Raw genomic sequence first — 27,162 nt, forward strand, 5'->3', positions numbered from 1 at the left:
GGTTACCATCAACCAGAAACTGAACTAGAGAAGCCAAATAAATATTGTGGCTAAAATAGCAGGTCAGTGACTGGGAATTCTATGGCTAGTAACTCACTTCTTAACCCCTCAAATGCTGCCACCATATGCAAGCCCACCACTTGCAAGTTAGGAGTGTGATGGAATGCTCTCTGCTTACTTGGATCAATATAGCTCAAATAACAGAAGTTTGACACCATCCAGGACAAAGTTTAATCAGCATCCCACCTAAACTTCAACATTCACTCACTTCACCTACAAGCTCCCCTTCAAGCCATACACCTTCCTGACTTGGGACCATATCACCCTTGCTTCAGTGTCACTGGATCAAAATCCTGGACCCCCTCCCTAACTTTAACGTGGATCTATCCCAAATAGTTTGCAGTATTTTCAGGCCCTGACTCAGCAGCTTAGATATGGGCAATAAGTGCTAGCCTGGCCAGAAAAGCACACAGCACCTGAATACATTTGACAAAAAGTAAAATCTACAACTTTCGCTTTTAGGAGAGAAGTAGTTAGGCATTTGAGAAAGAAAATAATTAGAAAGATACACAGAACGTATGTGGGAATGAGACAGTTCTTAGATTACTTACAGTGTGGAAACAGGCCCTTCAGCCCAACAAGTCCACACCGACCTGCAGAAGCGCCACCCACCCATACCCCTACATTTACCCCTTACCTAACACTACGGGCAATTTAGCATGGCCAATTCACCTGACCCGCACATCTTTGGACTGTGGGAGGAAACCGGAGCACCCGGAGGAAACCCACGCAGACACGGGGAGAACGTGCAAACTCCACACAGTCAGTCGCCTGAGGTGGGAATTGAACCCGGGTCTCTGGCGCTGTGAGGCAGCAGTGCTAACCACTGTGCCGCCCACAAAATTTCTTCTGTCAAAGAACTGGCATTGAACAGAAGGGCTGGTTTTCTGCTGTTGTTGATATTCCGAGGCTCACCACAATAACTAGCATAGATCTCCAATATCGATACAATACTGGTCCGAAACAGAAGGAACAACCAATACAAATCCAGAACAGGACTATTTTTCCCTTGAAACCATTTCCTGACACATCAGCTATTCAGGATATATGTTGATGGAATCCAAGACATCTGTCCTCCCATTCTTCCTCTCTGCGGAAATATTAGCCTCTGACCTGCTTTATTCCATTCAGCACATTGTGAACAATCTCTACCACATGACATTTTCTGCATCAGATTTACAAAGCCCTGTAATGTCAGCTTTAGTTTTACAAATAATGACGGATATGATTTCACTGAAGTTCACACATTTGCTGATTTAACAGTAATCGTGAGCAGGGAAATTCTCCCTTGAGTTCCTCATTCACTTTTGATTTTGTGTCAGTGTTCACACCGATGCTGCCAGGGCAACAAGACTCACCACTTCAAAAACAAGCAGCAACCAGATTCCTGTCAGGCAAATTCATTCCGATATTCCTCTCATGTTGCCCCCTTAAAAACAGTGATCTTCTCCCAGCATGGACACAAAAACCTCACACATTGTGATAGCATAGAAGATGGTACAAATCCAACAAAGACAAAAATCTGCCAGTGTAGTGGTCAGTGTACCAGTTGAGGGGGTGCCACAGTTGTGGAAGCCAAGGTTAACTTGGTTGTTTGAGAATCACCCCTCTCCCCTGTAGTACTAAGACAGATCCCTACACAACCAAGGTATGAAATGCTTAGTCTTTTCAACTTCAGAGGGGAACAAAATAGAGGACATTATGGAAGGTACAAAAGATACAAGATAGAATTATAATAGAGCACCATTTCAGCCTAAATGACTACAACAGGTCATGACACAAACTAGCAAAATGTACGTTCTAAAAACATTTATTCTCAGAATATGATTAATCTTCTCCAGGCAGGGCTGGAACCATTTGAAGGTGCAGTCAATGGGGCAAATCCTGGTTACTTTGTCAAGTATTAGATAGGTTGAATGGCCTCCCTTTTTGGCTAAATGGTGAGTGATATCCCCATAGCCATTCTCATTACAAAAGAGTGGTCTGTACAAACTTCCATATATGCCATCAGCAAGCCACGTGGTAAATGGAGCAGAATAGAATTTGGGCCCCAAAATAGGGACCTCTCCCTTATTTTACAGCACTTTTTCAGTACAAATCTTACTAACTGAAGTAGTGACTATTGGATTTCCCTAAGCCTCAAACAACAATATATTTGAACGGCATTAAACAACGCATGCTGTGCCTCACTGGTAAACTGAACACAAAGGTGCCCTCTTGATCCCTTTGGCTTATTGCACACTGTACTAAGCTAAGCTACTTTTGAATGTTGTTTCTGACAGCAGTCTGCCTTGTTAGTTTTCAGCTGAACTGTCAACACATCGAGCCAGTAACTCATCAAACTCCAACAGTTGGAACACAAGATTTACGTGCTCCTCGACTCTCACTCAGGTACATGACCCTGACCTTTCCCTTATTGCTGCAATAGCTCAAGGGACTAGGGTAAAATTCAGATTTCTCGTTAAACTGCAGATTTGATGCAAAAGAATAATGGGGTAGGCACTAAAGGCACTATCGAGAGAATGAGAAGATTCCAGACATGTACCTGGTTCTATTTATGATATTCAGTTAGAAGCTAATTAAGATGGATTTACACTGCAGTAGCCTGAGATTGCAGCATCACCCTGTTGTCTGGATTCCAGACAGACAGAATGCTGTTTATATCGGCTGGCTCCTGCCTAAAGGCCCTGTTTAAGAGTGGGTTCTTTAAATGCCTGGATCCACAGAGGGTCAGAGCTGTCTGCATAATGCAAGAAGCCTGTTTACACAGCAGTAGGGGGGAGGTCTGGTTAAATTAATGTCATTTTGATATGTAAGAGTCCAAAAAGGCAAGCATTTTGCAAGCCCTACATGTTAGGCTGTGAGGCCACACTCGATACTGAGACACACTCGAAATTAGATCAGAACGCAATCTAACTTCTCAATACCCTACAAGTTTAACATCAGTAAGTAGTTAACTCTTTAAGAATTAACACTTGCAATCAAAATCACACCCTGAGCTACCTTGCTTGAATGATGCCAAGAGCACATCCTGAAAAGGCATCCCTTCCTGCTTCCCTATTCTAATATCTGCAATTTTAATCTCTCACTCAAACTGCCATCAAAGAAGCACAATCAAAAAGGACTCCTGTGATAATGACTGGCATCCAATCAGTTCACCCATGACCACTAACTCCATGTCCAATTATAAGCAGTTAGTTGCTGTCTCCTCTCCCTAGTTCACCCAACTATACTAGAATTTCAAATCAACTTCACTGCATAAATTCTTAAGTAATGAACAGGAAAACCAAAAAGGATGCTCCAATTTTGCAAAGTGGTGAACAGTGGACATAGCTTGTTCAATTTACAGATACAGCCCATTGAAAATTCCCCTTAGCGGACCCCCAGAAGCATTACTCATGCTAAACCACAAGATACACTCATACAACAGCAGGAATAACAAGCTATTTTGAGTGCTGGCCAGTGTCTTAATGTGAATTCCTGTGAATTCCAAAAATATATGGTTAGATGTTCGGATGCAGATGAAATCCCTAAAACAAACCTGCGTATGTGGAGTGAAAACATAGGGTTTTACGGTAATAACTTGCAAGATGTAAAAGATGGTACATCACCTACCTACAATTTTAGCACTATTCCTACTTTTTAGCACTATTAATATTTCCTGCACGTGTTTTAACTTACTTCTGTGTAACCTCTACTGCAGACCTGGAGTAAATGGGCTTGAGGACAAGGAGAGAGGAAAGTGTGTCCAGCAGGCTAAGTCAGGAATGAGAAAAGAGAAATGAGGAATTAGAAGGGCTCACGCCCGAAACGTCGACTCTCCTGCACCTTGGATGCTGCCTGATCTGCTGCGCTTTTCCAGCAACACATTTTCAGCTCTGATCTCCCGCATCTGCAGTCCTCACTTTCTCCTTGAGGACAAGGAGAACCAGGCCTTGGAGTCAATCGTGTATCAAGAATGTCTTTACTGCGCAGAATAAATTTGCCTATGATTAACGATGAGCCATAAGTGTTCGAGAGTTTGTGTCAGCACCTGCCAGACAAATGGCTGTTAACACGTAGCTACATACAATGAATGATTTTGCTAGCTGTAGTGAGGGAGTTCACTATTTCCGAATGGAACACTTCTCAGCTTCATCTTCTAATTCACATCTATGAGATTTCCAGAGAATCAAATCCTGTCTTAAAGGACAATCATGAGGGCCTTTATCCAAAATCACAGCGAAGGAATATGCAGCCATTCCCTGTGATAAATGCCCACAGTGAAACCAGAGCACAATCAAAAGGACAGCAGATGTTTGTGGCAAAACCTAAAGTCCAGCACCAGGGACATCGAATGAAAACACAAGAAAGTCTCACTCTTGCATATTTACATTAAATTTATTAACCTTACTTACTTTGTGGGTTAGAGTAAAGCTAGTTAATTATCAAGAAAAGTCAGTGACTGTAGTATCTATTGTCTTGTATTGAATTGTCTTGTATCAGTGGGGCAACTCAATCAAGAAACTTTCAAAAAATCATAACATTTCTAGCTCTAGGTAAATGTAATTGATTGGGTGGTACGACTGGAGTTGTTGATGTCACATGGACATGATCAGCCAATCTGTTTATTGAAAGCACTTCCGGATCACATCAGCAGCCCAAACAAATCATATCTAAGTAGCCAACACTAACTGACAGGATCAAATTAACATTAAGTGTGGCACAAAGGCAATGGGATCAGAGAGGGGTAAGTCACTGCTCTTCTATCCAGCAATTCAATCTGCCTATATAGCATCGGGTATTGGAGCTAAAATTGGGCCCACACCATCAGGCATGGCACGTTCGATTAACATCAGTGTAACACAGATACCAAACATCAACATCACAACATGGTAAAAACAAGGACTGCAGATGCTGGAAACCAGAGTCTAGATTAGAGTGGTGCTGGAAAAGCACAGCTGGTCAGGCAGCATCCGAGGAGCAGGAGGTGGCATGCCTGATAGCGTAGCGCTTGGGAAAATGTCATGGTACATATTTCAAATAAAGGCCAACCTTACAGCTACATAAGTGATGGTTTTTTTTGTGATTTATGATCTATTGGGTGATTTATCAAACAGACTGCATACATTCCAGATTTAAGGAACAAATAAGTCAGAATAAATAGTTTTGTTCTTCAAATTTGATCTGGCTGCTCAAGTAAGCTCACAGACTTTTGCACAGTACCTTGTAATCAAGCATAAGTTGATCCAATATTTTGTCTAAGTTTTGATATATTATATAACGAACATGTCTTTCACTAAAATTGCAGCCTCTGGGACTGGGAGAAACTGCCAGTAACTATGGGTGGACAAAACTAGAGTAAAGGGCACTGCACTTCTAATGCTGAAACACTTAGTGACGTGGGATTTAAGAGAGAGATCATACACAGCCATTTAAGGAGCTAGTGAGAAGGAAATTAGCTGTTCCTCCTAACAGAAAAAAATTCATCAATCAGCAAGGGAGGCAGAATAAAAGAGATCCGTTTGACTGATGTTAAAAAAGTTAAGAGAGATTTCGATTTGATTTTGAACATTTTTATAAACTATGGAACATGGATGATATTCTAATGCCAGGATTACAGGAATATAGAAATGAAGAATGATGTGACTCTTTTTAACTTCTGATTAACTGAGTGAATTGTTATATAGCGTTATGTTGCGCAGAAACAAGGCGTTCAACCCAGTTGGTCTATTCCCGTGATTATGTTCCATTCAGGCCTTCTCTCACACTTTTTCATCTCACCTCACTACTATATCCTTCTGTTCTTTTTTTCTCAATGTGCCTATCCAGTCTACCTTTAAATGCATCAATACTACTCTCCCCACAATTACCCCAGCTCAGAAAAAAGACGATGCTTTGACCTCCTACAAGATCTGATTTGCACTGCCATTTGGTCCCAATGGAACTATCTCCAATACTACATCACATGAGTAGCCAAGTGACTATTTTTATGCAGGAGCACATAGGCAAATAATGAGAGAGGAAAGAAGGCAACATGGACAAGATTGGTCCTGTCCTCAGACATTGTTCAATAGTACTGACCAAATGTTGACGTGACCCAGAATCCAAGTTGACTTTTCCCTCCCTGCCACAGAGACTATAGTGCTACCCACATCCTCCACTGCACTCCACCCAGCTAAGATCATTTAAGAAGAGAGGCCATCACAGAGTTTCATTTTACCAGAAGAATCCACCCTCAGCGTTTTCTTGGAAGTAAAACAGGAATAACAACAAACTAAGCTGCCTACATCAACGTCAGATGTTCCTGTGCCAAGGAAAGTGAGCGAGTAAGAAAGGATCAGAGTACAACATCTGAGGGTAAACAAAATATAGGCAAGTACCAAGCCTGGCACCACCAAAAAGAATGCTGGCTGTTTAATCCCCAATTATCATCTCTGGAAATCCTTAAATCTCATAATGGTCGACTCCCACTGTGCAAATTTATTTAATTCAATTCATAGCAAGTTGGGTCTGAAAGCAACCAGCAGCCAGTGGAAATTCCAAAATCCCATCCTTTCCTTTCCACATATGTGGTTGGGCCAGGAATAATAAAACATGCTGTGCAAGAAGCTAACAGTAAACACATGGTTTAAATCAAATTCATTACCAATCACTCATGATATTAACTATTCAGAAAAGACAATATATATTTTATTACATCCGCGATCCCACTGACACTTTACATCAGTTTCAGAATTTTCAGTTTGCAGGCTCCAGCCTCTTTACCATAGATGTGCAATCCCCTTACATGTCCACCCCCCACTCCTCCTTCTCAGAATGGTCTCAGGGCTCTCCACTTCTTCCTGAAAAAAAAGACCTGAACTGTTCCCATCCACTACCAACCTCATCTGCCTGGCCAAGCACATCCTTCCCCTGAACAACTTCTCTTCTGAACCCTTCCACTTTCTTCAGGTCAGAGGGAGCGCCGTGGTATTTGCATGGGCCTTAGGTATGCTTGCCTCCTTGTGGACTATGTGCAATGTTCCTTGTTCCAGTCCTTTTCCAACCTCTGACTGCAATTCTTTCTCTGGTGTATTGATGATATTATCGGTGCTGCTACCCTACCTCGTCCAGAATTGGAAACGTTTATTAATTTTGTTTCCAAATTCCACCCCGCTCTCACCTTCACCTGGTCCATCTCTGACTCCACCCCACACCCTTCCCTTCCTGAACATCTGTTTCTATTTCTGGAGGATAGACTGACCACCGATGTCCACTACAAATCCACGGTTACCTTGCCTATACCTCCTCACACCCTACTTCCTATAAATAATTTATTTTCATTCTCTCGGTTCTTCTGTCTCATCGGTTCTGATGTTGTCAGCGTTGATGTCCACCTTCTTCCTCAACTGAGGATTTCCCAGCACCCTCAGTTGACAGGGCCCTCAGCTGGGCCCTCAGCTGGGTCCAATCCACCTCCCACACTTCAGCTCCCACCACCTCTCTTCCCTCCCACAACAGCGATAGGGTCTCCTTTATTCTCACTTATCATCCCATCAGCATCCACAACCAGAGAATCCTTAGCTGCCATTTCCACCACCTCCAGTGGGATGCCATCACCAAACACATATTCCCTTCTCCCTTGCCCCACCCCCCCACCTTGTCTGTCTTCTGCAGGGACTGTTCTGTTTGGGACATCCTGGCCCATTCCTCCTTCACTCCCAATACCCCATCCCTACAGTACCTTCCCCTGAAACCCCAGAAGCCATAACACCTGCCCATTCACTTCCTCCCTCCTCAGTATTCAAGGCCCAAACCCACCTTCCAGGTGAAGCAGCACTTGACCTGCACATCACTCAATCTGGTCTACTGCATTTGCTGTTCACAGTATGGTCTCTTCTACAATGGGGGAAATGAAACATAGACTGGGTGACCACTTTGCAGAACACCTATGTTTTGCCCACAAAAAAGCTCTGAGTTGTCAGTTGCCTGCCACTGCAACACACCACCTTGTTCCCTGGCCAACATCTCGGTCTCAGGTTTGCTGCAGTGTTCCAGTGAAGCTCTGTGCAAGCTGGAAGAACAGAACTGCATTTTCTGTTTGGGGACTCTACAGCTTTCAGGATTCAATATCGAGATCACCAATTTTAGGGCTTTTGGCATCTTCTCTCATGTTCTTACCTGAACTACCACCTACCAGCCATTATGCAAATTTATTTAATACAATTCACAGCAAATTAGGTCTGAAAAACAATCAGCAGCCAATGGACATTCCAACATTCCATCCTTTTCTTTCCACATATAAAGCGGTCGGGCCAGGATTCATAAAATGTGTTGTTCAGGAAATTAATAGTGAACACATGGTCTAAGTCAAATCCGTTACTAATCACTCATGATATTAACTTCAGAAAACACAATATATTTTATTATGCTTTACGTCAGTTTCAGAATTTCCAGTTTGTGAGCTCCAGCCACCTTCACTTTACCATGGACGTGCAATCTTTTTACCTATCCATTCTCCCATCAGGATGGTCTCAGTGCTCTCTGCTTCTGTTATCACATGATTTGCTACTACACATAACCCATTGTTAACCACTAATTGTCCCTACTAATAAGTATTCGTTCTCCCATGCTGGTCGGTATCCATTCCTTTGTCTGTCCAATTTGTTCTCTCTCTCTCTCTGGGCTCCATCTCCACCTATTGTTTACCCCTTACCTCCTTGCCCTACCCAAGGCTATTTAATGTTCAACAAAAAAAATTCTATTTGCCCTTATTGTACTCAAACTCCTCCACTGATGCTCTCACTCTAAAACATTGCTGCAGTTATTAGCTCTCCCATCAAACAGAAATTTAATTGTATATGAAGCCTTCAGGGTGTATAAGATCATTTCACAATTATTAAAGTACTTTTCATGTAGTCACTGTTGTAATGTAGGGAAAAGCAGCAGTTAATCTACACACAGGCTGTCATAATTTGGGGATGCTGGTGTTGGATAGTTACAACCTAATGAAGGAGCAGTGCTTGGAAAGCTAGTGCTTCCAAATAAACCTGTTGGACTATAACCTGGTGTCGTGTGATTTTTAACTTTGTACACACAGGCAAGTACCACAGACAGTGGTGAGATAATTAACCAGAAAATCAGCTTTAGTTGATGTTAGTTAAATGTTGGTCAAGGTAACAGTCTTGACAATTTATCACATAGAGCCATCAGATCTTTACATCCCTCTGAGGAAAGACAAAACTCAGTGTAGCACTCCGTCAGTACTGCATTGAAGTGTCACCTTAAATTCTAGAGAGGAACTGAAACTTATATGCTAATTGCTCCGAGGTGAAAGTCGTCAAGAAGACCACCATTCTGGTACATTATTCTTGTTACATGGTATTAAATTTTACATTGCACTGCAGTGCAAATAATTAGTCAATGCCACAATTCAGAAAGTAAAGTAAGCAATGCATAGGAGCATGCGGGAAATGGGGTGTCTGCATATTGCTGAACTGTAGCTTTATTAAGAATACTTTTTTTTCTCTTTGAATTCAGAAAGACAAACATATTTTAGACAATTCACCACATGAAAAATATTCAAGAATTTGTAGTAAACATGTACCCTCATCAATTGTGGGTTTTAAATTCAACCCCCTGATGGGTTGGTGATGAGGGAGGAAATTATTCTCTGTTATCCCAATAAAGACTCCATATTTATCCTGTGGAAAATTGCAGCAAACGTGCAACCCCTTTGGTCCCTACTCACAAATGACAGTATTGTGCTGCTGCACTGCCTAAAATGCATTCAGAATTTGGGAGAACGCTTACTGGGGTCAGCGGCAGAACATGACTGGTACCAACTGTTATGGGGTAAAATCAAGAACTAAAAACCAAAGAACTCCTATCAGCCTCTTTCCTGCAATCTCTCCAGATGTCTCTCTCTCTCCCTCCCTCCCTCTATCCCTGCCACTCTTTCTCTCTCTTTTCCTTTTCCAAATGCCTTCACGCAACAGAATGTGTTGAATTGGAGATGGTGAATCATAGTACTGGGCACTAAGCCACTGCTATGCAATATGGGCTAAACTACAGGATCAACCCATTCTGCCGGATGTGGCTAATTTAACTGAAGCACAACCTGAGCTTTCTTCAAAGGAACTGCAGCCTTATTCAACAGCTCTTTCTTCCACCTCCAGACTCATCAATTTTAAAAGTCACAATTTTTAAAGATGATGTATGGACTGTTTATCGGGTTTACTCCAGGAAGCTTCTGACACAGAACTGCCCTGAGCCCAAAGGTCATTTGAAATCAAAATATGTAAAAATATAAAATGGCAGCCAAACGCCCCAAGTATTTAAAATCAAAATTCAAAGGCACTGTTTGAAGGTAGGGCAAACAGAAATACTGATGACTTAACTTAACCCATTAAACATGAGATGTTTATCCAAGAGCACTTAGCACTACTGCCTCACAACGCCAGGAACCCAGGTTCAATTCTAAACTCAGGTAACTATGTAGAGTTGGCACCTTCTCCCTGTGGGTTTCCACTGAGTCCAAAAACGTGCAGGCTAAGTGGATTAGCCATGCTCAATTGCCCCATAGTGTCCAGGGATGTGCAGTCTATGTGGATTAATCATGCTAATTGGGTGAAAGTGAATACTGCAGATGCTGGAGATTACAGTCAAGAGTGTGGTGCTGGAAAAGCACAGCAGGTCAGGCAGCATCAGAGGAGCAAGAAAATCGACGTTTCAGGCAAAAGCCCTTCATTAGGAATGAGACTGGGAGCCTTGTGGGGGGGAGGCGGAGGAGAGATAAATGGGAGGGGTTGAGGCTGAGGGAAGGTAGCCGAAAATGCAATAGGTGGATGGAGGTGGGGATAAAGGTGATAGGTTAGAGAGGAGGGTGGAGTGGATAGGTGGGAAGGAAGATTGACAGGTCATGAAGAAGGTGCTGAGCTGGAAGATTGGAATTGGGGTAAGGTGGGGGGGGAGGGGAAATGAGGAAACTGGTGAAGTCCACATTGATGCCATGGTGTTGAAGGGTCCCGAGGCAGGAGGTAAGGCGTTCTTCCTCCAGGCATCAGGTGGTAAGGGAATGGCAATGGAGGAGGCCTAGGACTTGAATATCCTCGGCAGAGTTGGTTGGGGGGAAAGAGTTGAAATGTCCAGTCATGGGGTGGTGGGGTTGATTGATGTGGGCCTTGCTAATTGCCCCATATATCCAGGGATGCTCAGGCTAGGTGGATTAGCCAAGCTAAATTGCCATGTAGTGTCCAGGGATTAGATTAGATTAGATTACCTGCAGTGTGAAAACAGGCCCTTCGGCCCAACAAGTCCACATCGACCCGCCGAAGCACAACCCACCCATACCTCTTTAGCATGGCCAATTCACCTGGCCTGCACATCTTTGGACTGTGGGAGGAAACCAGAGCACCCACACAGACACGGGGAGAGTGTGCAAACTCTACACAGTCAGTTCCCGAGACAGGAATTGAACCCGGGTCTCTGGCGCAATGTGGCAGCAGTGCTAACCACTGTGCCACCCAGCCAGGATGAGCTGGCTAGGTGGATTAGCCAAGCTAAATTGCCATGTAGTGTCCAGGGATGAGCTGGCTAGGTGGTTACTGAAGCTAAATTACCATGTAGTGTCCAGGGATGAGCTGGCTAGGTGGATTAGCCATGGGAAATGTGAGATGATAGGGGTGTGGGTGGGGTCTGGCTGGAATGTACTTTGTAGGGTCGGTGTGTGCTCGATGGGCCAAATGGTCTCTGCCTGCAGTGTGGGGATTTTATGATTCTATAATTCACTGCAGCCCGTTTTCCGTTCTGTCAGCCAGCGATGACACTAAGACTCTCCACTCTCTGTGTTGCCAACTTCATGCTGTTTCGCTGGGGGCGGCTCCCTGTCACTCCCGCTATTTAAAGGGGCAGACAGCGGCGGAGCAGGACAGAAGACAAGGAGAGACGGAGAGAGAAACGACGAGTTTTTTTTTGAGACAAAAAAAGATTACGAGAGATGAAGCTGCCTTTCGCCGGCCCGCTGTGCATTGTTATTTGTGCGGCCAGTTTCACCGAGGGAGCTGCAGCTAAGAAGGGCAAGGATAGGCACATGCAGTTCGCCTCCTGGGACGAGGTGAACCTCATCGCCCACGGGCTCCTGCAGCTCGGTCACGGCCTCAAGCAGCATGTGGACCGGAGCAAGGAGCAGCTCCGCCAGGTCATGGAGCAGCTGGGCTCCCACAACCGCAGCCTGGCCGAGCTGGCCGGCCGCCTCGATCAGCGGCGCTCCGGGCTGGAGCCGCCCGGGGCTCACCTGCTGCAGCTCTCCGCCAGCCTGCGGGCCAAGGTGGAGGAGATGGAGCAGGACAGGCTGAGGATGGACAGGGCGCTGCGGAGCGTGGAGGAGAAAGTGGAGAGCCTAGTGAGCAGGGACAGAGCTGGAAGCAGTTTTAACAGTATCCGAGTAAGTCACAAAAAGTGACACCTGTTGATATTTTACTGTAGTTTTTCAGTCTAATAGAGAACTTGATACCTTCCCTACAGCAATTAAAAGTGCATTAACTTCATTTGTATGTGAACCTTTTACGAAGGGTATTGCAAAACAATTTGATTAGCCAATTATTTAATCATGTAGTGTAAATAAGAATGAGGTTTTTTTGAGTAGATATTTTGGAGTGAAAAATGAACTGGAACTGATCTTAGTATGTAGGTGTTCCGAATAAGTGACACTGGTCTGTAACAATCAGCCAGCAGCTTAAACAGCAGAAGTATTCACTACCTCGTTATTGTTCTTATTTAACACTGAGACACTAAAACGATTTTAATTCGAAATTCGGGGGTGTTTTTGAAGTTAGAAAAGGGAAGTGGCATTCTGTCCCCCTCCCCCCAACCAAACTAATGAGTTTACAAGGTGCACATACAAGAACGGTACACTCCAATATAAACCGGACAGTCGACAGTGCTGCACGTTGGCAATAATGGAAGACAGGGACCTGTCCAAAGAACACCTCAATGCTCACAAAATGGGTTAGGATTAACGCACTACGTCCCAGTCAGCAGCATATTAGTCAATCGTGTAGTGCGTGTGGATCGTGATGTGAGCCACACTGCTGCATGGGGTTAGGGATATACTGTACTTCACACCACTTAGTACAATCAGCATTGTACAGCAGCAATTCAGTCACTAAATATTACTGAGTTTGCTGGAAAAGGAGGTAGTATAATAAAACCTAGGAATAGGAGGAGAATAAAATGAACTGGCCCCTTTTTTTTTAAAAGGAAAGAATTCTGGATGCTGTAAATCAGGAAAAAAACTCTGAAATTTCACAAAAAGCTCAACAGATCTGGCAGCATCTGTGGAGAGAAATCAATTAATGTTTCGGGTGGAGGGACCCTTCCTCGGAACTATTTCGAACATTCTCTAACTTTCTAATGTTCCAGCCCAATAATTTAAGGGTTGCCATCAGCCAATGTGAGCACTGCAAGATCCCACAAACAGCAAATGTATAAAGACCAGGCAATCTGTGTGTTTCATGGTCAGTTGAGGGAAAAATGATATTCAGGTCAATGAAGAGAATCTCTTTAAATCGTGCAAAGGGATTTTTTTCTCTATATCCACATAAATGGGCAGCTTAATATCCATTCCACTCTCTCAACATTGCACTTTATAAGTATTAGCTTAGCTTAAAGGCTGAAATCTTGGTGTGAGATTTGAACTGACTATGTTTAGGGAGGAGATCCTTCAACTCAACTGAGTCTGATCGTTAAATCATGGCACAGATTGGTTTCCTTCTGATTTTGAGATTCGAGGAATGCATTCTTAAACCCTATTGATCAACTAGTAGTCCAACCAGATATTGCCTTATATAAAATTAATGCTCAGATTACAAATTTTCAGGAAACGTGAATAATTTTTAAAATAATTACTGAACTTTAAAATACTCATTTACTTTTTGCAGTCCATGGTGGTAACTCAAAGCAGAAACATTAATGAACTGTTGACAAAAATTGAAGACCAGCAGTTGCAGCTCGAAAAGCAGAGAGTTCAAATCCAGATTCTGCAAAACCAGGTTTGTGACTACAATAACAAATGGTAAATAAGTACAGATGAAACAATGTATGTGATAGGAATATTAAATATACGCAGGCAAGGAGTATCTCTACTAAACACACAAGCATGTTCTGTAACTAGAACAACAAATTTAACACTACTACCAAAACAAGGCAAGTACCATATGCATGGGCACACTGGAAAGCACGAGGCTGGAATTAATTGATCTTTTCCAAAATATTAGACAGAGCCTACTTTGGTAGATTTCCCTGGAGTGGCAGGGAAGAAAAGTCAAAATCAGCCAAGGTTCCTCATTACTTTCCAATAGCTCCAGTATTCATTGAAAATGTTGGTTTCAGGTATAGACAAGAGAGGACGTGTTCCTGTACCCTCCCATAATGTCTGCCAGCATTCACAGTCTAGGCTTAATGAACTAAACTGACTTGAAGGGTAGCATCGTGTCAGTTAGAACTGTACACAACATAACTGGAAAGGAGAAAGGTGAAACACAAGTGCAAACCTACTAAACTATTGAAACTCTTAATCAGGAGCACAGATTAAGATTTGTTATACATCCAAACACTGCTTTATATTAACTGGCTTCTGTATCTAGACTGGTGTTGTCTGGTGTGTGTGTAATTTTGAATTGTAACAGAAGGGGAATTTAATCCAGTTTCCTCTCCACTACAGCTGCCAGAAAACAAATTACAGCTTAAAGACAGTCCATACTGGAGGTCAATTTTCAAACAAAGAATGGAGATATTTCCTCATACACACAGCAGCGTGGAGCCAAAGCCAGATGATAGTAAGTACACTCTTTAAAAAAAAGTTCCAGTAAAACACCCATTCCCAGACCTAACTGCAGGTGGGAAGACAATGGAATCTGAATAAATACACCCTTTCCTCTTTTTTTTCTTTCGTGTCATTACTCTAAGCTAGATCTATCTTTTGAGGTAAAGGAGTTTGAAATAAAATTAAACCACAACCCTTCAGTTTACTGATTTATTCCACAGGCTACTGTTGCTGTTATTAAAGTGGAAGTTCATAATAAGGAAAATTCCACTTTATTATTCTAAGGTCTGAGAAATCACTGATACATGCATAGACAGACCAACACACCATGTGAGAACAAACGTGAACAAACACATGCAATAGACAGGAACTGACACAGTCTCATGTCACTGACTATGTACAGGTAATTAGGAGTTGTATATTTGGGGCTGCAAGAATGTGTTCATGCTTCCTTAACCTGGGGTTTCAAGTCGACAGATGTCTGGTACACTTGCGTTAACATAGAAAGGAGAGGGCCAGCTGGACTTTGAACATTCTGTGCAGAACACAACAGCAAATGGAATGTTTTTATGGCTGCTGGCCAACTGGGGGAAAGGGCACTCAAAACATTACAGGCAGAGAGAGCAAGGCAGACAAATTCCTGGGAGACCCTTTTGCCTATAAACAGATTGGTGTTTTTTTTTAAAAACTTGCTGTACATTTGTCAAAAGTTTTTTTAAAAATAAGTTATTGGCAAAGATAAACAAGTTTTTTTTGTTTTAAAATCCACAAAGCTAGAATGTTTAGGGAGTCTGGTAAATCAGCTAAGGCTCCTGTTCCTGCTCCTGGTCAGTGGTCCTGACTGGAATGAGTCTGTGAAGCAGGACCAGACTTACCTGTGGTATTCCTCTTTTTTTACCTCTTTTTTTTTTTCCCCCCCCCCCCCCCCCAAAAACTCTGTTTAACATAAAAACACAAAATATAGGAGCAGAAGCATTCAAACCTGTTCTGTCATTCCAACTGAATACCCTGTTCTGCTCTCCCCAAATCCTTTTGATCCCTTTAGTCCTAAGAACTATACCTACACTTTCTTGAAAGTCTTCAATATTTTCTTTGTTTCCAATGCTGGAGAATTCCCCAGGCACACCACTCTTTTTTTTCTAGATGAAGAGATTTCTCCTTTGTCTCCCACTGAGTAGTGCTGTGCAAAGCCTCTTCCTTCCAAGGAGGAAGGGAATGGAGGAGAGAATTGATAGGTGTACAAGATCAGACTGGTTTGGATCAGAGATGGATAAAGAAAAGCTATTTCTATTTTCGAGTGGTACAAGAAATAAGGGACACAGGTTTTGACCAAGAAATGCAAGATCAGATGTGAGGAAGGTTTTTTGTTTTTTTTTTAAATCAAGGAGTGGTAATGATCTAGAATCCTAAAATCTCTACAGTGTAGAAGAGTCTATTCAGCTCATAGAGCACTCACCCCCAACCCTATTCCCAAAACCCTGCATTTACATTGCTAATCTACCTAGTCTGCACATCCCTCATTACTACAGACAGTTTAGAATGGCTAATCCACTGGGAGGACTGTGGGATGAAACCTACGCAGACACTGACACCCTGCAAACTCCAAATAGACTGTCACTCAAGGGTGGAAATGAACCTGGGTCCCTGGCATTGGGAGGCAGCAGTGCTAACAACTGAGCGTCCATGCTGCTCTCTGGCTTCAGAGTTGTTGAGAAGTGGAGCCAGTCAATGGCTTTAAAAGGAAATTGGATGAGGACTTGAGGAAAAATCCAAAGTGCAAAGTGGAGAAATGATGGGACTGACTGTGCTAGCTCTCTAGCATAATTCAAATATGATGTATGCAATAGCCTGTTTTATGCCATTAGAAAACACTCCAAGTGTTGGCATCTTCAGGGTTGAGATATTGTGGAAATAGATTTCGGTTATGGGTAAGGCTTTTCTTTCAATAACTGTTCAAATATAAAAATATTTAAAAGAGGTGTACAAGATCAGGACCTGGTTTGGATCAAATACATAATAAAAATATATGTATGGGGGAATAATTTTAAAAGGAGGGCTGAGAATTAAATATTAGTAAGAATCGGTATCAAATACTGCAGGATTATTAAGATCTGTACAGAATCATGAGGTTGACATTCAGTGTAAAATTCCAGTCTACACTTTGCCTTTTATGGATGTGCCTTGCTGTTTATTTACTATTTTTAAATGTCAAATCTGTAGCCTTTTCCCAATTTTGTCTACCTTTTTAAAAACCCAGTGCTGTGCATGGCGTATGTTTATTCCAGCCATGCTCCCAGTTCCAGGCAAGCCTTGTGCTCAAAGGCTGCTCACTGCATGAGGCTGTCCCACTGAATAGCTGCTGAGCCCTACTCCGATCCGGCAGGAGCCAAGAAGGAGGAGGACTCTCCCAGAAAATGAGCTGTTCAGGAATTTCTTACGAATGAAATATAGCAGCTGTGGCTGCTAGCCAACTAGGTGAAAGTTGAATCTGCTGTGAGCTGGCCACAAGCTGGGAGGAAACATTAAAGACTTTTATCTGCAAAGTAGAAGAGAAGCTTAAACTGTTTTTTTGTTTTAAAATAAAGCTGATGTGTGAATAATGTGGCTCAAAGCCAAGTGAGTGAAAGTTGAAGAGCCTGATTCATAACAGCTTCCCACTCCAGTCCTGAACTTCTGTGAGTTGTTGTTTTCTCTGGATGAGCACTTCCCTCATGCAGATTTTTTTTTCCCCCATCTTCAATTCTTCCCATAACACGCCGACCTTTACTCCACTTCCAAACAAGGCCGTTAGTGGGAAGTGTGTCAAAAGCAAAGATAGAGACTGTCCTTGCAGAGGGCTTCAGCTTTGGGCTTCCATTTAAGCCATTGCCAGAGTCTGTCCCAATCCAGTGACCCAGAGGGTTTTATTTATCTGGGTAAACCTCAGACCCTGAGTCAACTACTGAGCTGCTATCGCTGCATTTCATAATTCACCAAATATATCATGATCACCTCCTTTCCCCATCCCTCACCCCACTTCAGTCAGTAACAATAAATATTTTATCTGAAGTATGTGACCTACAGCAAAGCTAATGGCTAATATGTCTAATGTGCTTAATTACCAATATTGGAAATTTGAATTTAAATATCTATGGAATGCAATTTCTTGGAACACGGGTGGGCCATTCAGCCTTCAGTCTTTTCCTCCATTCAGTTGGATCACTGTTTTGTAACTCTCATCTATTTACTGTATTCATCTTTGTTTTATATGTCATTAACCTGAGTTGAACTAGGGCATTACTTGATCTACTCTCCCCAACACCCACACAAAAATCCTATTGAAACTGCAAGTTCAGCTTCAAGTTCAGTACCTTGTTTAGAAATGCAAGCAATACTCACCACCATAATACAAGATATTTAGTTCAAGCTGATTAAATACCCTTGTAATCATATTATTCATTGTCATTTGTTTACTAAAGTTTAAATCTTTGCTTCCCATCAGTTTTAAATGCAATCACAGACATAAACAGAAACCTCATTAATTAGCAAAGGCTCCATCACACTAAGCTCCTTTTAAACAAATTGAGTATTTTAAACAGTAAATGACTCTGAAAGCATCTCCAAAATAGATGTGACTAGTTTTTAAACAGTACTTTGAGTGTGGTGTCAAAGTAGCTGTCTGGAAAGGGCTGAAACTGTCTTCACTCTATTCATATCTTTAAAATATAAAGTGAACATAAATCCTGTGTAATGTAGTCACTCTGTACAGAGCCATACCTCAAAAATAACCTGCATTTTCATAGCACCTTCAACATGGAAAATTATCTGAAGGTGCTTGAAAAAATGGACACCAGAAGGAAAAGAGATTAGATGGGATTGCTTTGGTGAAAGAGGTGGTTTCAGTGAGCCTCTAAAAAGGAAGGGGGTGAGAGAGGTAACAAGATAGCAAGGTGAATTTCAGAGTGTGGGGCTTACTGGACTGAAGGAACCTTTATGCTGATGGTTGGTTGAAGGGTGGGTGAGATGGTCAGAGTCTGAGAGCTGTGTTTTCAGGGAGGCTAGAGTACTTTCCAGAGATGTAGAGGAATTAAACTGTGGTGGAATTAAGATAAACTCCATTGCGTAAGCGCTTGAAAGTTAGTGCAGCTCTGAAACTTAGAATGATGGGCAAACTGAACCATGGAGTTAGGGTTGAGCTGACCTTTAGAGTATAGAATTGGGGAGCATTGGACCCTGAGGGTTTTGCTGTAAATGGGATTTTTACAATGCAGAGAATATACAGTTGATAAATGTGTTAAATAGGATGAAATCATGACGAGGCTGGTATACAATAACTCTACACAGTAAGTGTACACAACATCCTGTGCCACAGATTTGCCAAAAGTGCCAGATATATATCTAACACCCTGTAATATACATACCTGGTTTATAATTTAACATTAACTAATTAAAAATTTTGGCACTTCAAAATTTAAATCAGCTAATTCCATTGTGAGATGAAGTACTGAGCCAATAGACCCTGTATCAGTGACAGGCACTCAGCAGGAAGTCTGAGACTGAGCAGGGAAACTAGCAAAAGAACTGGGCATTAAAACTAGAGCAAACAAACACACACAGTTCAGCAAGTGTTAATTGCCTCAAGTGACCTAGTGTTCTCTGATTAAGCCGTAAGGAATGCCTGACTGTATCTGCGCGGAGGGGCACAGCAGGGTCCCGAGACAACTAGGTAAAAGTTCACATTGACGTCAGCCTTCAGAAAAGCCTCCTAATCCTTTCACCCTGAACAGCACTGAGCTGCTTCTGTTACAAAATAAAGCAGCACAGAGTGACCTGCAGCTCCAAAGCAGAACTGAACGTACCAATCAACCAGATTCAAACTTGGCTCTGTAACCCACACCTCAAAAGTTAACTAAAGCATAGAAACTGTGTGGATTTTTAAAGAGGTGTTCAACACTGTCACTAAAGCACTAAAAAAAACCTCAGGGATTCTCATTTACATATCCCCACTTTCATGTAGGAGAGATTTAAAAGTGGGGTTTATCATTGTCAGAGTGAAAAATATAAACTAAAAGTGAATCTAGACACAAACTGAATGGAAATGGTTAATTAATCTAAAATTTTGGATGAATTCCATCCTGTTTAACTCAAAACTTGGAAATACTTGATGCTTTCTTCACTCATTTATTTCAGTTGACTAAGTCAGAAATCACTCAACACCAGGTTATAGTCCAACAGGTTTATTTGAAATCACAAGCCTTTGGAGCATAGCCCCGTCATCAGATCTTGTGAGAGGGAAGCACACAGAACACACAATTTATGGGAAGAGAGATCAAAAGATCATACAAACTGTGTGAGTGGAGTGTTGAATAAGTCTCTGCAAGTGACCAAGAGTGTCAGACAGTGTTAGCAAAGTGTCAGTGGCTGAATAGCAAGTGAAGGGTTGACCCATAATCCAACTAAATAAGGCAGAGATAATTATAAAAAAGTAAAAATAAGGTGGCGTCTATGATTTCGGCCTTTGTCCACTCCAGTCCAACACAGACACTTCCACATCATTATTTCAGCTGGAGTGAAGAGGAAAAAATACTCCCTGTTCAGTCTCTGGTTAAAATAATAGAGCTAAAAGTAGGGTTGGTGGGGAGGGGATAAACTCCTCCCATTGGTTGTGCAATCTCTGCTGTAATTTAGCCACTCCCACAGATACACATGGCCTCCACCCACTTCAGATGTTCAACTGTGGGGTAAAGGACATATTTATTGCAGCACAGAAGCTGAACTTTTAATAATAGCTTGTACTGAGTTGGCAGTGCTGAGTCGCCACGGTTTGAAGTTCAGGCAAACAGCCCTCAGAGAAATTGTACTTCTCAAGATTCTGAAACTTCTGTATTCCAAGTTGAACCACTAGCTTTGGAGAGAGTAAAGCTTTTATTGAACATAAACTTATTATAAACAATCCCTTAAGGGGTATAAATTCATTAAAGCAAAAGTCTTGGTAATGTTACCTTTGTGCCTTCTGCAAATGAGAATTAAGAAGAAAGCATAGCAAGAAACAAGAATCTTTTAGTTTCTTTGCCCTGCCTCCAATTTAATAGCTTCACATTTAACATCTGGAGAAAACTTTGTTTCTGTGCTGTATGACTTTTGATGTAAGAATATCTGCAGGAATAGACTGAAATGCAAACAAGTAAGAGTGAAGAAATGCCTGATACCTAACGAGTGCACACTCTTCCTTTCTTGTAGAACTGCCGTCTGATTGTCACCAATTATACTTGGAAGGACAGCGAACCACCAGTGTGTACAAAATCCAGCCAATAGGCTCAAAGCCCTTTGAAGCATTCTGTCAAATGATAGAAGGTAAGAATTTTAACACCACTGAAGACTGAGTCTGGAACTCTCCAGAAAATGGGGCCAGAACTGTTCCCAAAAATGGGGTCAAAGGTTTACTTCCTTTTGTTGAAAAGGGGTCCAGGGCCAAAGGTCTTATTTAAAGAGGATGAGAACCTGCTTATGGATACAGGGCGAGGGAGCTGTCATTACTCAGGAATGAGGATGCGACTAACCTCTTTGTTCCTGGCAACAAAGCTGGAGCTACTCGGGAGGGGCTAGAAAAGGACAGGGGGCAAGAATGACCACAGGAAACACAGAACTGCTTTTTGATTTTGTCAGATCTAATTTTACACCTCATCCATCTGGGCAAATCTACATGAGTTCATAAAATATTTATCTTCCAACAGAAGGTGGCTGGACTGTGATCCAGAGAAGGAGGGATGGGTCAGTGGACTTTGACCGCCTCTGGCAAGCTTACAAGGATGGATTTGGCAACCTGACTGGTAAGCAGGACTCTGCAGGCCTATTCTCTACGATATTTGCTCACTTCAGACAAAGCCAAGCTACCAATGGGTTGCTTCCTCTGGGTTAGATAGAGTCACTTCAGCCCTGGCTCCAGAACCTTTTGGCCAGGCAGTAAAGTGAATGAGAGATGAGGGTAGGAATATACCATTCTTTTAGTGGAATACTGAAGCACATTTTGAATCCAATGCCTTCGGAAGAGGTAGGGAGTAAAAGGAAACCGTGCGAAGATAAATATTTCAATTGTCAGATGCACAATATGAACAATGTTTGGACACTAATAGGACATCAGTGAACGAGATGGGCTTTAGTATCTAAATGTTCCCTTGCTTTATCTGGTCTATTTCTGACTCCAAACTCACAGGTCCACATCTCTATGACTCTATAACACAAGTGAGTCTTCACTCTCCTCCGGAATGACCTCACAAACCACTCTGTTGTACAGAATTGGCTTTGCTCATGACCCATAAATCAAATTAACAAACAAATTGCACACAGCAAGGCCATCATAATAAGCAGGTAATCTTTTTGCTGATGTCAACAAACCACAGAATATTGGGCAGAACACACTGAAACATTAGTGAGAGTCACCAGATGATCACAGGGTGCGCTGTCATTAGAGAGAGATGACTGGTAGCGAGTGTTAAACTGAGGCTTACCAGGCTTCAGGTGAAACGTGAGATTAAAGGCCGGCTTGGCCAGTGTGGGAACTGAACCCATGCAGTTTGGCATCCCTACATCCCAATCCATCCATCCAGCCAACTGAGCTAGTCTACCACAGAGAGGAGCTCCAAGAGCAAATCTTCATTTAATAAACAGAATTCTCTATTCCGTTCTGATCAGATGCTCTTGATTTCAGGTGAATTCTGGCTGGGTCTGGAGAAACTTTATACCATTGTGCGCCAGGGTGGATATCTGTTGCGTATCGAGCTAGAGGACTGGGAGAATCACACTGAATACACTGAATATCCATTCAGCCTGGGCAGCGAGGCCACTGACTACACCATGACCCTAAAGAGCCCCATTTCTGGAAACCTCAAGAATGCCATCCGGGAGTCGAGTGGACTGGGCTTTTCAACTCGGGACCAGGACCACGACCTGAAGTTCAACATGAGCTGCGCAAAACACCTAACAGGTCAGTCCTCAGGCAAACCCAAAAAATGCTTGAATTTTAAAAAACAATGTCATGTTCCTCCTTGGTTTCCCTCGAGAACAATGGAATGTTCAGGCTCACTGGCATCCCTGCAAATATGAGCTATTTGTAAAAATTAGAGAAGCTGGGACTGGATCAAAAAATGAGCATTCATGGGACATGGGCATCACTGGCTGGCCAGCATTTATTGCCTGTCCCCAGTGCCCTTGAGAAGGTGGTGAATTGCCACCTTGAACCATCTCACTCCATTTGTTGTAGGTAGACACTTAATGCTGTCATGGAGGGACTTGCAGGAGTTTGAGCCAGCAACACACTTGGCTCCTTGAAATGGCAAACATTAAATAAAATAACCTAATGGGTGAAATTGAAGAGTATAAAATGGAGAAACTATTTCTTCAGGCAAGTGAGTTGGTAACCAAAGGCCCCAGGTTCAAACTAGTTGTCAATAGAACTTGAAGACTATTTTCACGAGGAATAGTGTTCTGATTTGGAAAGGATGACAGAAACAAATACCAGTGGAACTTCTAAGCAGTGATTGGACACGTCCTTAGAAAAGAAAAGCTTTCAGGGTCTGGGGAGAAGCTCGGGTGTGGGTCTAATTGGACAGATTTTTCCAAGAGCTAGAAGCCACATGATGGGCTGAATGGCTGCACTGTAGGATGCTATACCCAGGCACCACAGTATAAGAGATTGAGGAAGGGAACAGGGGGGAGAGAAACTTATGCTAGCCAACCACACACTGATTTCAAGGCAGAAGTCTGCCCTGTGCTTTAGAGAGATGCTACTTCTGCAGTCTCCTTAGGGGTCATCAGCAGCAGATGGACTAAATGGACAGAAATGTCCTGGGATATCACATGCTTCGAACTGCAGAGCAGTCGAGAGGCTGGGCATAAATCTACTTGTGAGTCGGTGACTTCAGGGCAGTAGTCCCTGCACACTGGGAGCTAGCAAGGCCTTTATTTCAACAGAATGGGTGTTTCCCAAAGGATAGATTCTATGTCAAACCAGTTGGAATCTTGATCCAACATTAGAAAGAAATGACGCTAACCGAGAATGCTGAAGAAACTCACAAAGTTTGTTAGCATCTGTGGAGTGTGAAAAACCAGAATTATGTTTTGACTCTGGCTTGATTTCTTCATGAGAAGATGCTGCCAGACCTGCTGAGTTTCTCCAGAATTGTTTGTTTCAGATTTCCAGCATCTGCAACATTTTGCTTTTGTTTTGCTGAAAAGCAGATGTTCTGGTTTTTGAGATTGGGAGAACTAGGAGTGAGTTCCTGTCCAGTAGGTGGTCATGAGCATTCCGCCTCCCTGCCCACCTCAATGCTGACTGGTTCTACATGCATCAAGTACATGGCAGACTCGACATTTTACTGGAGCTATGAGCTGGCTTGTTTTCCACAGCTTTAATGGCATCTTTCTGTCTATTCCAGGTGGATGGTGGTTCACTACGTGTGGACAGGCCAACCTGAATGGCAAGTATTTTGCCAGCAAGCCCCGACAGAGACATGAGAGGAAACAGGGAATATTTTGGAAGCCCTGGAAAGGCAGAAATTACCCACTGAAAACCACAACAATGATGATTCGCCCTATGGAACTAGAGGCATAAACGACAACAACTCAGATTCTGGCAGAGACTGTGTGTGGGTGAGAGTGATAGAGTGAGACAGAGATAGAATACAGAAAAGCAGTCACTGTTTACATCTGGGATGAGAATACAATGCAATATTTTAAAGGAAAATGGATGCACTGACTAGAGTCTCCAAACATGTATAATTTTTATCTGTTTTTGCAACAAAACAATGCAGTAAGTATCACAGGATTAACAGCTGAGCTATGCAAGCATATCCAAAGCCCACAAGCCACTAAGCAGCTATTAGTTTTACTTGAGTGTTTTTTTTTTCAATTTTTAAGTTAATAAAATGTAAATGCAGCTAACTTCTGTAAAAGAAAGTTTGTGAGCTTTCCCAATATGCAATTTCACCCTTTGTTCACTGATCATTCAGCAATTTACTACATCACTCAAATCCAAGCGTCCCAGGGCTAATTCTCATTCCATCTGCATTAGAAGTAATCTGTACTTCAGAAAACTGTGTACACATCACTGTTACTGGGCATACAGTGAGCTGACACTAGTGTCAGAATACTAGAGAATTACTAAGTCCCTGGACATTATATTGGTAAAAAGTTTGTCAAAGTGCACCATAATATCACTGAAGGGCCAGGCCAAGACTGTCAGAAGCAAAGCAACAGCACACTGTGGCTTCTTCAATGTCAGTGGCTCTGAAAGGAACCCTTTTCTTGTACTTCCATAAAATTGCTGTGCTTTTTCTCTGAAATAAAGTTAAACAGATATATTGTTTCTGGTGAACCTATACAGTAAATGTGGGTGCAATTTTGGCACTGGCATAAACCCAGAGTGACAGGCCTGGATTCAGGTGCCTACAATATTATGTCCTGAGTGCGCCAGTCACTGTTTAAACGAGTTTCTCTGTTACACTTGTAGCTTGATTCCTACTTAAAGGAATGTGTCCAAGTCATATTGACTTTATCACCATGGCTATGAATAGCTTCAGAATTGAGAATATTAATTGTTTCTTTTGTTTGCCTTTATGTATTTAAACATTTAATATTCCAAATTTGCCTTTTGTAATTTATAAAAATGGCTGAGCCTCTCCCAGAGAGGAATGAGTCACCCTCTATCATCTGCTGTACAGAACCTTTAAAGCCTGTTATTTTAATATCAAATGATTTCTTTAATCATATTTTGACTAAAAAAAACTATCCTTTTGGTTTAAATATTTGTCTGGTCTGTTTATTTATTACTGTGGGGAGTGGGAGTTGGATTTACAATTAACATCTGATGTGACTGTCTTAGCATGACATCATTCTCCATACACCATAGGTACAGAGTTGCTAAAGAGAAAAGATCAAAGTACATTTACTTTACCTTCCACCATCCTGATAGTTGTACAACATAACGATAATGGAGTTGTTTCCTCATTGTAGTCATTAATCTTTATCCAAGAATGTCTACAGCTGCCCCAAGACGTGAAGTGATGAAAATGCTAGCAGTGAAAGCTTTTTTAGATTCACAGTCCCCTATGACAAACACATTTACCATACTCTCTTCTGAAAGCAAGCCAATCCCAGACTGTAGCTGGTCAAAGACCAAACTCATATACGGAACACCTCCATATTAACAGACTGACCTCACCACTCAAGTGACACTGAGCAGGACATAAAGACTTCAACCAGGATCCTGGGAACAGTGATAAAGAATACATTCAAAATGATAGAATTACTACTCAAATCATCTTCGTTCCAAACCCTCATTTCACCAATCCCCAGAACCACAAGTGCAGCAAACAACATTGGGATTCCACATCTGAGGAAACCAAAGATTATTTGTGTTTTAAATATCCTTCACATTTGAAGAGGTCAAATGAGAACAGGGACAGTAATAGTCTTGTGCATTTCACGTTTGTATTATACACTGACATATTCATCAGATGTATGTCTCAATTCCACATTCGCCAGAGATTTACCTGCATTTCCACATGTCATTTACTGTATTCGTTGCTCCCGATTGGTCCCCTCTATAGTGGGGAGACAGGATGTCTATTTGGGAATGCTTCAGAGAATATCTCCGGGATACGCACAAAACAACCCCACCACCCCATGGCTGAACACTTTAACTCCCCCAAGGACATTCAGGTCCTGGGCCTCCTCCATCGCCAAACCCTTCCTGCCCAACGCTTGGAGGAAGAACACATCTTCCGCCTTGGGGATCAATGTGGATTTCACCAGTTTCCTCATTTCCCCTCTGCTGACCTTATACCAGATCCAACCTTCCAACTTGGCACTGCCCTCTTGACCTGTCCTACCTGTCCATCTTCCTTCCCACTTATCCAGTCCACCTTGCTCTCTGACTTATCTGCATTCCCCCCCCCCCATGTTATCTACCTGTCACATTCTCAGCTACCTTCCCCACACCCCACCCCACTCCCATTTATCTCTCAGCCCCCTTGGTCCACATGCCTCATTCCTGATGAACAGTTTATGCTTGAAACATCGATTCTCCTGCTCCTCAGATGCTGCCTTTCCAGCACCACACTCTTAACTCACGTATGTCTCTACATGTCTGGCCATGATTAGAACACCAGTAACTATAGGGTTCACTGCTCAATCTAAGCTGCCCTGAGTAGGTGGTGATGGACATCCTTGAGTGGGTGGGTAGACCAACTTCAAAGTTGGTGAACCACATTGGCAAGATTGGAGTTTGACTAAATATGGCAGTTACCTTGTTCAATGGACATTAGTGGACCAGTTGGATT

At 42.4% G+C, this 27,162-nt stretch overlaps 2 protein-coding genes across 4 annotated transcripts in view; one reads left to right on the plus strand and one right to left on the minus strand.

The window, feature by feature from the left end:
* LOC132828852 (dedicator of cytokinesis protein 7-like) overlaps positions 1-27,162 on the minus strand; it is a 206,242-nt gene that overhangs the window by 107,091 nt on the left and 71,989 nt on the right. The window lies entirely within an intron of this gene.
* On the plus strand, positions 11,926-25,624 carry LOC132828853 (angiopoietin-related protein 4-like). Its single transcript, XM_060846010.1, has 7 exons — positions 11,926-12,466; positions 13,962-14,072; positions 14,744-14,858; positions 21,065-21,178; positions 21,559-21,654; positions 22,533-22,808; positions 24,259-25,624. Exons 1-7 carry the CDS (start codon positions 12,020-12,022, stop codon positions 24,432-24,434), a joined length of 1,335 nt encoding a protein of 444 aa, XP_060701993.1. The 5' UTR covers positions 11,926-12,019; the 3' UTR covers positions 24,435-25,624.

Source organism: Hemiscyllium ocellatum, chromosome 28 (genome assembly GCF_020745735.1).
Source record: "Hemiscyllium ocellatum isolate sHemOce1 chromosome 28, sHemOce1.pat.X.cur, whole genome shotgun sequence".
NCBI classification, from domain to species: Eukaryota; Metazoa; Chordata; class Chondrichthyes; order Orectolobiformes; family Hemiscylliidae; genus Hemiscyllium; species Hemiscyllium ocellatum.